The sequence below is a fragment of the Phodopus roborovskii genome, unplaced genomic scaffold (genome assembly GCF_943737965.1).
Source record: "Phodopus roborovskii unplaced genomic scaffold, PHOROB, whole genome shotgun sequence".
NCBI lineage: Eukaryota > Metazoa > Chordata > Mammalia > Rodentia > Cricetidae > Phodopus > Phodopus roborovskii.
This window is the reverse complement of record NW_026126691.1, coordinates 1,420,016-1,434,206: the sequence shown is the minus strand read 5'-3', so window position 1 is coordinate 1,434,206 and position 14,191 is coordinate 1,420,016. Positions and strand designations below refer to the sequence as shown.

Below are 14,191 nucleotides of genomic sequence, written 5' to 3'. Positions count from 1 at the left end.
CAGTGCCTGGGGAGGTCATAAGAGCAGCCACATCCCCTGGGGCTGGAATCACAGGCCATTCTGAGCTGCCTGACCAGGGTGCTAAGAACTGGACTTAGGTCCTCTGCAAGAGTGATATACAACTCTTAACTGTCAATCCATCTCTCCAACCTACTATTCATTTCATCTTTAAAAGATACTCAGAATCAAAAACTAGCTTTTTTTTAATGTAATTGAAATTTTTACCTTAAAGGGGCCCAATTTAGTTTTAAAATACTGGTAAGGTTTATCAAGTCATGCAACTTTAAAATGCTGTCAGGATTCTGGAGAGATAGCTCAGTCAAGTAGAGATCTGCCATACAAGCATGAGGAATTGAGTTCAGATCCCCAATACCCAAATAAGAAGCAAAGTATGGTAGAGTATGCCTGCAATCATAGCACAGTGTAGACAAAAGCAAGATGACCTCAGGAGCTTACAGGTCAGTCAATCTTGAGGGACCCTTGAGGTCCAGGTTGAGTGTGAGATGCTCTTTTGAAAAATTAGATGAAAAGTAATAGAAGACAAATGATGCGGAGTCTTAGCCTCCTTAACATGCAAGGATAAACACACATGTGCAAATATGCACATAAAAAAGATGTCATATTTATTTCTTAAAAAACTAAGTGCAGAGCTGGAGAGAGGGCTCACAACCAAAAATTTTAAGAGACCATAGCTCTTAAGAGGCACAAAGCCTGTCCATACAGGATTTTACAGACAGGGTTAGCTGATACTGTTGAGGAAGCTGCACATATCACTGGACAAAGTTGATTTCTACATAAATGGATCTGGGGCAAACTGGCTACCTGGAAATTTCTTTCAGCAGTATAATAATGATTGAATAAATAAAGATACATACATACAATATCCATTTTACATATATTAATATGCTTTCAGAAAATGATGGTGTGGTGGGAATACAGCTTACTAAAAATTTTGAAGTGGAATCTAAAAAGCACTGGGGTTCAAAAATCCTGTTAAAAACACAACCCAACTGATAGATACTTCTGTATTTTGTAAAACTAAATTCTTGAAATGAAAATTTTCCATTCATAGATATTCTACTGTGAAAATATTTGTTTTAAATTCTAAAAGAGGAAAAGGACTATCATTTAAAAAGTAAATTAATAACACAGCTCAATTTCTTATCTCTTTTTGATAGTTCTTTATACAGCAAAAAAATTTTAATAAGTAAAAGCTGAAATTATCAGAGCAAAACAATAAATATTCACATGATATGCATGTATTTAAAACTATCACAAACATGGTTAAAGGTCCTCCTATGGAAAAATGACAATACAGAGAACCACAGTACATGAGATGGCATTTGCACACTCACAATGGGAGTATGTAGGCACACTTGCTCTTGGGAAATAATCATGAAATATGATCATGAGCTTTAAAATATTCATATTTGCTCAAAACCTACCAAGTTTACCTCAAAGAAATACAATGTTACTAGTTCCAAGATTCATGTACAAAATGCTTAACTCTGGGTGTTATGTATTCTATCCATGTGTGAAGGTGTGGTCTCTAGCTTGGTGCTGTTGAGAAATGGTAGAGCCTTTACCAGATGGGCCTGGAGGGAAGTCTTCTGGACATTGAGAGCACATCTTTATGGAGGATTGTGGAATGCCTGTCACTTCTTTCTGTCATGGCATTCAGAGCCATGAGGCAAGCAGTTTTACTCCACCACACGATATACCATAATGTGCTGACTCAACCAAAACCCAATGCAGCTAGGCCAATCAGTTATGAACGGAAACCTCCAAAAAAACTGAGCCTAAATCAATTTTTCTTTACCTAAGTTGGTTATTTAAGATGTCTATTATAGTGACTAAAAGCAAAGATATGGGGCTTTTATTATAGGAAAAGGGTTTTTTTAATTAATTTATTTTTTATTTTACATGTCCATCCCAGTCCCCTCTCCCTCCCTCCCTCCTTCCCTTCCTACTTCTTACCCTCTCGGCCCCCTCACATGCACCCTGACCACCCTCCCCTCCCATCCCCCCACCCCAATTCCACATGTAGGGCAATGCCATCCAGGTGGGGTTATGTAGATCTGTCAAGTCATTTGAAATATGGACTAGGACTTCTCTCCTGTCTCTAGGTTAAGGCAGTATCCCTCCATGGGGGATGTGCCTGCAAGGTCCTTTTGTACACCAGGAATACATCCTGGTTCCACTGTCTGAGGTCCCTTAGACTGCTCAGTCCTTCTGGCTGAGACCCATATTCAGGGAGGCCTGAGTCAGTCCCATACTGGCTTCCCAGATATCAATCTGGGGGCCCATCAGGTCCTCCTTGTTCAGGTCATCTGTCTTTATGTGTTTCTGTAGCCTGGGTTTGTCCTCCCTCTCTGCATCTGGATTCCAGTTCAGCTCAGTGTCTAGTTGTTCGTGTCTGCTTCTATTTCCATCAGCTACTAGATGAGGGCTCCATGATGGTGAATAAGTTAGTTGTTGATTTCACTATCTGGGAAGGGCATTCCATGATTGCTTAAATTGTTAGTTGACAGCAGTCTTGTAGGTTTCTAGACCTTTCTTTAGGTTCAGGTTTCTCTTCAAAGCAATAATGGCTCCCTCTTTTATATTCTCTCTCTCTCTCTCTCTCTCTCTCTCTCTCTCTCTCTCTCTCTCTCTCACTTTATTCCTGGCAGAATGGCAGAATGGCTAAAATTAGAAACACCAATGACAACTTATGCTGGAGAGGATGTGCAGAAAGGGGAACACTCCTCCCCTGCTGGTGGGAGTGCAAACTTGTATAGCCATTTTGGAGATCAGTATGGCAATTCCTCAGGAAAATGGGAATTAGTTTACCACAGGACCTGGCAATCCCCCTCTTAGGCATGTACCCAAATGATCCACATCCATGCAACAAAGACATGTGCTCAACTATGTTCATAGCAGCATTATTTGTAATAGCAAGAATCTGGAAGCAACCTAGATGCCCCTCAACTGAAGAATGGATAAAGAAGATGTGGCACATCTACACGATGGAATAATACTCTGCAGAAAAAAATAATGGAATCTTGAAATTCGCAGGCAAGTGGATGGCATTTGAAGAAACCATCCTGAATGGGGTAACAAAAACAGGAACATGGTATGTACTCGCTCATATATGGGTTTTAGACCTAGAGCAAAGGATCACCAGCCTATAATTCATACCACCAAAGGAACTAAGATACAAGGTGTATGCTAAGAGATTCATAGGAAAAGCTTTTTAAACTATACAATAAAGAATTGTGGTATATCCCAAAAAAAGAATGTCATGAAATCCTATGGAAGTTTTGCAAATCCTGATGTTAAAAAATATAACGTGTTAAATTCTCTTGACACAATACAAACTAAAAAATAAGAATTAACAAAAATTTAAAACTGTAAGCTCTGTCTATCCATGTATCATCTGTATATCATACATATATGTTATATATCTATAATATCTACACACACACATATATATATACATACATATATGTATATATATATATATATATACATATATGTCAAATACTAAACACTTTTCTTCAGTCTTGGGAATATGGATCACTTCAATATTTTTCTATATTCTTGTGCTTCCTAAATTTTCCAAAGGTCACATGACTATCTTCTTCTATGTGAAACTGAAGTTTATTTTAAACTAAGAGTTTGGTAAAGTTGCCTGTTGGAAAACACAGATAAGGTCAACATGGAAGAGCATAGTTTAAATTGTTATAATTTTACCTCAACACCTATTCCTTTCAGTACTGAAATGATTTATACAGAAACACTGGCACTAATTGAGAACCCAAAAATCCCTGAATATTGGAGTGGTCTGACCTAAGACAGTGTCTCAGAAATTCCCAGAAGTGATTCATCTTGAAGGGAGGAGACAGGGTTTATAAGTGCTTGAACATCACAAATCTTTTATCACATACTGTGTCAGGGCTTTGTGCAGAGGAAGGGGCTATTTCAGCACCATGGAGCAAAACATGCACTAGAACTCCATTTATCAACTGCCAATTATCAAAGGTTATTCTTGCAGAAGGTAAAGCAGCCAGAATGTACAATAATTTTGTAGATTAATGAAAATTCTGCCATTGAAGTGTACAGATTGTGAAGAGAGATTATGAAGTTCATGCATGAACCTTTGTTTTGCATACTCTTATACACCTCCAGACTTTTCCATGCATCACTGTGGACCAAGTCCATGGAGTGGGACTGGGAGTCTTATGAGGCCTATGGACTGAAATGCTAGTCCACAGACAACCTACCTAATCCCATGTCACATGTCACTTTGCTGGTTTAGATATTTTTTTGGTACCTGAAATCATGACACTTGTACAGTCTTAAAAGTACAGGGCCCACTTCTCACTGTGAAGATAGGGGCCAGCACTTTCTCATAGGAAGCTCACATCCTGATTATGAGTTTTTAAATTTTTATCATATTTATGTGTGTATAGGGCATTGCTATGGAGTGCCTGTGGAGGGCGGAGAAAACTTGGGGCAGTTGATTCAGTCCTTCATGTGAGTCCTATGAATCAAACTGAGATCATGCTTAGCAGCAAGTGCCTTTGCCTCTAAACCATCTCTTCCTGACCTTCTTGGCTATTCAATAGCTATGAGGGAACATTGCCCAAGTTTTCTATGTCTTGGACCCCTCATCAATATAACTTGGGGAAGAACACAAATGTATAGGCTAGTGTTAAGCATGAGAACTTGTGTAGTGTAATTTCCCCTATGCAACTCAGTGACTTGCAGCATATATATATATATATATATAAAAGTATACCCAATGCAGTCAATTTAGAAAATGCCCCTTTTTGTCCCTGTGCTCTCATCTCTAATAAGGAGGGCCACATCAGCTTCAGCCATTGTGAGGCTCTCTTGCCATCAAGCATTGAGTGGTTCATGGTCCCTGTAGGGATACACACAGCAAAATCATGAAGGGCTAGGATAAAGACCAAAAAATTGCAGAAGAAAAGGTTGGATCCACAGCGCCACCTAGCCTAATGTGTGCTGGGCTGCTCCACCTCACTGGCTCATCTTCCTCTGTTTTCTTTCTCTTCCCCCCACCCCCTTTTTAAGTATAATTACTGGAGCTTATGTTTCACAGTTAATGCTGTCAAGCTTTTAAAACTAATTGGTCTTTTATAGAAAATTTAACTGAAAATTAACACATCTTTTAATAACATTGCCTTAAATTTAATGGCACTCTGCCTTTCGTCTATAATTGCACTAAAATTGTCATTTTCCATGTCATATCTGCCATTTTTTATATTTGCTAGTTTTCATGGTGTGGGTTTTTATTTTTAGTATCTTTCTTTCATGAGCAATGAGGAATATTTCAATTATTTTCTCCTGGATCTGCCTTGCCTGGTGCAGCAGCAAGGGGTATGTTCTTGGGTCCAGCACAACATCCCACTGTTTGCTGCTCAGACACAACACTGCTGGTACTCCATCTGCCTTGGATGTGCCTGTGGACTGTCTTTCTGCTTGTGAAAAGGAGAAATGTGGGCTCTTGGATGGAGTGGAAGAGATGAGTCACGAGCAGTAAATTACTGGCCTCTTGGAATGACACTGGATTAACCTGGGCTGAGAGCTCAGCCTTCAACTTAAGGCTCACCTAGGGTTTGGCCCTTCAGAAAGTTACAGACTAGGCAGAAAAGCAGGTGGGCCCATGATTCAGAGGAGCACATTCTCCAGTCTTGGAAAAAAAAACCTAGTTATTTCTGACACTGAGGCTAGCTCATATCAGCCATGAAAACACAGAAACATCCCTCCTGCAGATTTCTGACTCATCTATCCATGTAGCTCCTGAGTCTTGTATGTCTAAAATATGTGTGCATGCATGTGTTCTGGAGAAAGAGTGAGTAAACAGACACATTCATACATATGTATGTACATTTATTTATCAAATGCAATGTTCTGTTGTCACAGGTGCATGCTTGTTGAAAGACCTTCATATTCCTTTGTCCTTATCCAATTGCCACAAAGGCACAAGCAGCTGTTCACATCACACCTCGTCTCAACTGATTCCCAGACAGTTGAGAAAACTAAACTGATTCTGGTAGTGATTCAGAACCAGAAATGTCAGATCTCCTTGATGATCCTGTGCCACGCATGCCTAAAACTTTGTTTTTCTTATTTGTCATTATTCATCATTCTTCTACAGTTTTTACCTCTAGATCATCCAAGCAGAAATAGAATGTAAATAGGAGATCATGGCCCATGGTTCTCTTCTCTATCCTGATTCTGTAGCATGTTTGTCATTTAATAGTCATCGAGGAAATGTACTGATTAACACTATATAATACAGCTTTTGAGAACTGGTTATATGCTAAATACTTCATGATCACTTTATAAGCATGTCCATAGTCTCAAAGGACAAGTTATGGGTCATGTGCGATTATTATCCCATTTTAAAGGTGACACAAATAAACCCTAGAGAGATTCAGGGTCCATAGCCAGTAAACTAGGGTAACTAGCCAGCCAAAGTAGTCCTATCTTCTTTTACCAGGTGTCTAGTTGGAAGTGAAATTGGGATTGGGGTTTGGAAGAGGCGAAACTTGGTGAAAAAAAGAAAAACAAATATGGAAGATTCATGCACAGCTCTAAAAACAGACAGGCCGCCTTTTATTGTGGGTATTTAAGTGTGTATGCATGTGTGTGTGTGTGTGTGTGTGTGTGTGTGTGTGTGTGTGCTTGTGTGTGTGTGTGCGTGCGTATGAGGGGGGCCAATCTAGGCTCATTCAAAACTTCATTTCTCAATTGAACCCCTCCTCTAAGAGGAAGGATAATTATTCCTCCTACATTGGTTTTCTGTTGTTGGCTGAAGCCACAAGACTGTGTCTGACACAGCTCTAACAATTCCAAAAAAGCCAATGAAGAATCAAGACAGTATTCTTTTAGTAAAGTAGTAAGCCAGGAAGAGTTGAGTAATGAGCAACATTATTCAGAGAACACTGATTCCTTGAATAAGCAGCAACTTGGGGAGCAGTACTAGATAAGGGGGGTCACTGACATCCAGAGTGATTTGCGTAGGTATGATGGTGCCCATAGATGGATGCTGGCATTGACTCTCCCCTCTGCTCCTGCTGTTTGGAGGAGCCTCATTTTACTACTTCCTAATTAACTACCTTGGTATGTAACTGATATAAATTTCTCACAAATCAAGTTTGGGGTGAAATAGGAAGAAATCACAAGTAGTACTTTGTCAAAAGGTCTGGATCTAATTGGATCGGTTGAGGTAAACCTCAATTGGAGGTTTGTCATCCCAAACAACAGAGCAAGGTCTGGAATGATTGGGCTTGAATTTTGATTGATGACTTGAAAAGGCACTGTCAGTAGGCCTGTTAATATGCTTTGTCCCAATGTTTAAATCTGGTTTATTCACTCTTATGTTTTAAATTTTGGACTGTATCACTTAAGTGTGTCACATAGTTCCAGGCTATCAATAACTAATGCAGCTGCTGATAAATATGAGGGACAGTGCTAGGTTCCTGGAGCCCTTTACTCTAGGCTAGAATGTAGAAGGAAGAAAGGCTGCTTTTAGGCTATGGCATTTACATACCCCAAGCCACTTAGGTATCAAAGGAGATTTGGGATAACCTTTGAAAATAATTGTTAGAAATCAGTTCATTTTGATTCCTCATCTGAGTTTCTGAGAATTCTCTAGTGAGGCTATCAACAGTTAGCTTTTCAACTCATACCCAGATATGTCCTGCCCCTATACTATCATGTGGCCTGCCTCCATGCTGTTAGTCAAGGGCCCCTCTGATTGTGTGGTAGTTAAAATTGCATCACTTAGAATTAGTACTGGCTTCATGGGTATTTGATCCATACAGGTGTACAGCTTCATTATTTCAAAATTCTCAGTAATTTATGAAAACACACACTTTAAAAATGATGTATCATCTGGTCCTACTTGGACCACATTGACTGTCTGAATGAAATAAATGTTATAAATTTAAGTTTTAAAAAACCCTTACAGCATTTTTTAGTTTGGGGAAAAACTCCATAAGTAGCTTACTTGTCTTATTAAGAGCAGAGTTCTGAAATCTCTGGAATTAGGAGCAGAATTAAAGTGACATTTCTAAAGATACAAGATCCAACTTCCTATGGAGAATTCAGTGCTTTGTTCAACATAATCATGTGCCCTCTATTGTTCTTTCCAGCCTCTTCAAGAGTTTGTATAAACTGAGCCAGTATTACCAGCAGCCCTAAGGTCAGTCATTCCAAGAAACCAAACCGAGAGGGAGATGCATGTTATTTCATAATTATCTTTAAAACCATAATTCTGATATTTCACTAAGATATGCCTATATTTGCACCATATTCAATAATATAGAATAATCTAAATTTGTCTCTAAAAGCTCCATGGCTTCATCTTTCCCCACAGTAGTCCTTCTGGGATTAGCTTTAATGAATATATGGTAATAATCTATAATTAGCATATCAATGTTTAACATAGTTAAGAGAACAACCTTCTTAAGCAATTTGAGAAATATATGTATGGGGAAGCACCTTCTAAGATGTATTCACAGTTTAATGTGCTCAATAAACTTCTGTTTCATGGGTTCTACAAAGGTCAGCTTTTACCCAGGCCACATTTCTATTTTCACAAATTGTAAGTCTAACTATTGCAAAATGAAGTGCATCTTCTATAAATAAAGATACCATTGGGAACGATTCCCAGTACCTGTTGTGGCCCAATCTAAATGGCTGCTGTTGTCTATTGTGGTAAGTGATGATGCTACTAGGCTGGTATCTACTCTCTTAATTGTTACTTATTTGGGAAGGGTCACAAAAATGGGAAAACAAATAGCTTGACCACTTAATACACATCAAGTTACTAAACAAAACAGAACTACTTTTGATGTCTCAGTCAATAGCGCCTTTTCTTTGCCACCCATCATTGTCCCTGCCCTTCAACAGAGAAGAGTCCCTTGACTTGTCCTCACCCAAGGCCTACTCTTTTAGTGGCAGACAAAGACTTCAGTGTCACCCTTGGCACACTGTCCTTTTTACCTTCGGTTCTCATTCAGGCTATTGTCAAATGTTTCTGATTTTACCAGTCCTCGTCACACCTTGCCTGCATCACTACTTCCCTCCAGCTAGACAAGATGCTTCTTCCAAAGACATTGACCCCGAACCTTGCCATTCTGAACCATATCCACCTGGCAGACAAGGCAGCTGCTTTCAGATATGAACCTGATCATTCTTTCTCATTAATACAAAGACTCCAACCATGAAAATCGTTTTCAGTGTCTTCCCTGTCCCTTTCCTCTTTGTGGTTCAGCTTTCCTTGTCTTCCTTGAGAGAGCCTCACATCTTGGTATGAAATATTTATTTCCTTAAGGACTGCTTCTCTTATCCTCCAAACCAGGTCATCATTTCCCTGTCTTCCCTGCACTCTGAGGAATTTATAATCAATATTTACTTGGATGATTGATAAATATTTGTATCCTTTCCAGAGAGAAAAGTTCATGAACTTCTTTGATTTTCCATGCACAGCTCAAGCTCCTGCCAGTGTCTCCTACTTTGGAGATATTACAAAGGTGTGTATTCCACCGATTGAGTAGAGAGAAACAAGTTAGACAACTCACCGCACTCATGAGTGAGTCCAGGACGCTGACGGCAAATGCTGTCCCACATGCAAAGGGCTGTGTGAGGTACAGCTCTGTGTCAGGGTCATCGTCATCGTCTTGGTCCAAAAACTGAACATTAGTATCATTCACTAGAAAAGGCATAAAATAAGAATTAGCAGTGACAATTATGCATGCATTAGGGAAGCCAGAAAGATACTGACTGGCTTACAGACACTGAAGTTACTACAAAAGAAACAAGCATGGTAAAGTTGTTTATGGATCTTGAGGTTGGCGAGCAGTGGAAATCAATGATCTGCTCCTACAGTACTGTTTTAACTTCTAAGACTTGGAGAGCAATGAGGTCAAGCAGGCTTCATTCATGGCAACTGCTAAGGACTGGCAAGTTGATGACACTGACCAGTCCTTGTTACAGTTTTAGAATCATGGCCAAGAAACACCCTAGGGCATTTTTTGGTAGCCAAGTCCTTTGAGAGATGAACATAATTCAGTGATGAGTAGCCATGCTGAAATGGTAAAGTTAGCCACAAAGAAAAGAAACCAACTTATTCAGAAGGAAAAGCATGGACCAGAAACACAGCAAAGGCAAATGGCAAGGAATTTACCCACAGGCAGGACCCTTAGCTAGCTCCAAGGATGGGCCTGGGTAGTACCTGGTGTCCCTCATTCTGAACCTAAGCTCATACCCAATATGTCCTACTGAACACTCAGGAATGGCTCCTGGTTGCTTCTGGCTGTTATCCAACTTTCTCTGCAAGGATCCACACACTCTTTCCCTCCTAAACAGCTCTGTCTTCCCTGTGTTCCAGAAGACATGGCCAGGGTAAGATGCCTTCCTTCTCATTGTCATCTAAGCAGCCCCTAAGGAATTCCTCCTGCCTAAACCCACAGATTAATGGGTTGTGTCCTTCAGATGCCTCTAACTGATAAAAAATTAAATGAGAAGTGAGTTTCTATTCCTATCTTGGCCTCAGAAATGATCAATTTAGCAGAGCGAGTAATAGGGTGAAGTGTGGGGAGCTGGGGATAGGCACACTTGAGATTTCTGGAATAATTAAGGTGGTTTTAGGAAGAGAACAGATGAGGTTTCCTAGCTCTGATGTCTTTCTGAATCTATCTGCAGCTAATTTTCTTTCTTAAAATTATTGTTTTAATTTTTTAAAGAAACTTTCTTGACAATTTTCCTTAAAAAAAAAAAAAAAAAGCAAACAAACCCCAAAACCTTGTTTATTGCATGAATCCAGAAAAATGATAATAGCATAAAAGGCTAGGTGTGGAATTATTTTTAAATGACACCATCCCCTTCTCCCAGAGAATAACTCTAATGGAGGGAAATCTTTGCTGTGATATTTCCAAATTTGATCACATTTGTGTCCCAGTTATCTCAGTGGCAAGTGAATTGCAGGATAGAGGGTGAAAGTCACAAGTCTGGTTTCGTCATCAACTTCTTTGGCAAGGCATTTCATGATCCTACAGCTAAGTCACCCTCGCTGTAAAATGGGGGAAATTATGTAGTCTCCAATGAGGTAGCTCAGAGACTCCTGGGAGACCAGGCTTGGTGAGTTTGGGCAAGGACCCAGGGCATGCTATGTACTAGATAAATCGAGGTTGATACCACAATTGTCTATCTATTACATTATGGAAATGTACAGCCTCTCTCTACTCCTCTTAGAAACACTAGAAGTTTATTTAAGAAATCTCCAAATGGTTCTATTAAATTGAATTATGATAGGTCCTAAACTGTCTAATACCTATTTCATAAAAGTATCTCAATATGTCCTGAACTGTAGCCTTACTCCATGTAGAAATTGTATAACCCACTCTTGTAATAAGTAGCTTGGGCTCAGCCAATCACAAGTGGCCAAGTATTCAAACACACACATACACACACACACGCACACACACACACATGCACAAACTCACACATGCACACACACACACACACACACACACACACACACACACACACCCTGCTCTCATAGTGGGCCAAATATGAGGAACCATTTTGGTTTAGGCCTCTGTCGTACTCAGGAATTATAGATGAAGTGGATGGAGCTTTCTAAAGCAGGCACTGAAGAGATGGCTTGGTGACCAAGAGCACTTGCTGTTCTTGCAGAGTACTTGCGTTAGCTTCCTGGCACACACACCTTAGTCCACCTGTAACTGCTCCAGGGAGGGAACCCAACACTCTTCTGTTCACTGCATGCACATGAAGTACATACTTTTATGCAGGCAGACATGCATATACATGAAAGAGAAATAAATACTTAGGTTTTTAAGTTTTTAAAATCATGTTGAAATTTTGCCCTACCTTTTCCTCTCTGTCTCTTCCTCCTCCTTCCTCCTCTCTCTATCTCTCTACCTCTACCTCCTCTCTCTCCCCCTTTCCATCTCTCTCCCTCCTCTCTCTGTCTCTCATTATCTCTCCCTCCTCTCTCTCTCTCTCTCTCCTTGCTACCTCCCTCTCTCTCTCTCTCTCTCTCTCTGAACATTGTCTCATATATCCTAGGATGTCTTCAAACTCACAATGTAGTGGAAGTTTAGAATGAACTTCTGATCCTTCTCTACCTTTGCAGTATAGGGATTATGGGTATGGACCACCACACCCAATTGTAAAGTGCTGGGGATTGAACCCAGGGCTTTACTGATGTTAAGCAAGTACTCTACCAACTCAGCCAAATCCTATGTCTATGATTTTCTCTTTTGATATTCTAAAAGTATGTTGTGAGGGTCACAGTATTTCTGCTCTGGGAATCAGAAAGGGTAAGCTAAGAGAGCACACACATAAGTTAGAATATGCTCTTATTTATTCACAACATCAGCTGATAGTGTTTGCACCATCATTCCTACTGGAGTGATATCCCTTCCCTCTTTACAAAGAGATGAAGAATAAATGGTTAAATGGTGCTACATTATTAGTACCCAAGTAGGGGAAACAACTCTGGACTTGAGTGATCTAAGGATGTAGGCTATTGGTAAGTGTCAAGGTAAGAGCAAGTTTCTGTGCAAAGCTTGCCTGTTGTTCTGAGATGCCCAGTCTTAGGAAGATAACAGCAGGCATCCCTTATGCCTATTTCCCATAATAGAAACTACATGGGTAGTAAGAGGTGACAAAGACATTGGTCCACAATGCATGTGATCCAATACAATTGGGAATAGTGAGTTAAGCAGGTACAAACAAACTTTATGAAAACTTCAGGAGCCTTTGTCATGGAAGTCTTAAAATGGGTTTGGCCTTGGTTTCCTCTGGGCCTTTGTGTGTGTTCATGTATAGGAACCTGTGGAAGGCAGACATCAATATCAGTTGTCCTCTTTAATCATTTTCTGTATTACTTTTTGAGAACAAGTTTCTCAACTGAATCTGGAGCTCACCAATTCAGCTAGACTGCTTGGACAGCAAGCCTCGAGGATCCTTCCATCTCTGTCCGCAAGGGTGGGAATTACAAGATATACATTGCCATGCTCAGCTTGGATGTGTATGCTGGGCATCTGCACTCAGATCCTCATGATTGCACAACAAACATACCTCAGGCCCATCTCTCCAGCCCTGTTCTTTGCATATTTTAAGGGAAATATGGCTGGATTAATATAACACAGCACACATTCAGGGAAGATGACAAATGGTATTTCTAGGGGTGAAGTGAAAGGAGGGGTGATATAAGGATAGGGGTGTGGCTACTAGAGAAATAGCCTTCGGAGAAGAAGGAAGAGGTGGCCTGAACTCTAAACATGAGGGAAAAAATCTGGTGTGGGAGAGTATTAGGGAACTTGCTAACCGAATTGCTGCTTTGTATTTGGAGCACCAAGCTTTATGCTTTCCTTTGTACACTAATCAAAATAGGGAGGCTCTACTTAGTTAATAGCACATGGATACCAAATGAAAAAGAAAGTCTTGGCATGGTACTTTTGGAAAGTTGCTGTAGGTATCTGTACTGGAGATGTTGATGAATTCCCCAAACTGTAGTCTGGGGCACATGAGCTTCCTTGATCTTTTATGGTCCTATGGTTCTAAGAAGAGCAATGGAGAAACCTAGGCTTTTAGCCAATAATGTTAAACATAAAGAAGACACCTCTCCTAGTGCTGGAAACAGAAAATAGTGTGGTACTCCTTGACCTGAGTGAATTTTTTCTGATAAATAGCTCTGTCTAACAACCATGCAGGGCTGCGTGGTGGACAATTTATTCCTTCATTTCTAGACACCTCACAAGCAAGATTACTAGGTTAAAAGCTTCCTTTCTTATTTTGAATTATATTTGGGGGGCCAAGAAAATGGAGTGTTCAATTCATCTGTGAGTCATGGGAAGGCAGGTGCTCCTTGCTCCTCCTCCCATGTCTCTTTGCTATGTCTATTTAGAAGATGAATCTCCAGTGCTGAGACCTGCTGCTGATCGGTACCTCTGTGGGTTATTAACCAAGTCATGGAGAACCATGGAAAGGCCTGACAAATGAAGGCATGACCACGGGCCTTCATCTTCCAGATAAATATACTGTGAATCTTCCACAGAGGGCTTTAGGCCAGCTGGGTGGGGGTCAGAGTATAGGGCCGCCAGCCTGTTCTGCACCCTTCTTGGAATCTGGCTTTAGTAAGAAA

The 14,191-nt window shown here is 40.2% G+C and overlaps 1 protein-coding gene across 24 annotated transcripts in view; it reads right to left on the bottom strand.

Moving 5' to 3' along the window:
• Positions 1-14,191, bottom strand: part of Kcnma1 (potassium calcium-activated channel subfamily M alpha 1) — a 707,058-nt gene that overhangs the window by 21,695 nt on the left and 671,172 nt on the right. For all 24 annotated transcript variants that reach the window (XM_051174773.1, XM_051174774.1, XM_051174776.1 and 21 more), the window contains one exon: positions 9,600-9,730. In XM_051174773.1, coding sequence (XP_051030730.1) covers positions 9,600-9,730 — 131 coding nt within the window. The remainder of the gene's footprint in view (positions 1-9,599; positions 9,731-14,191) is intronic.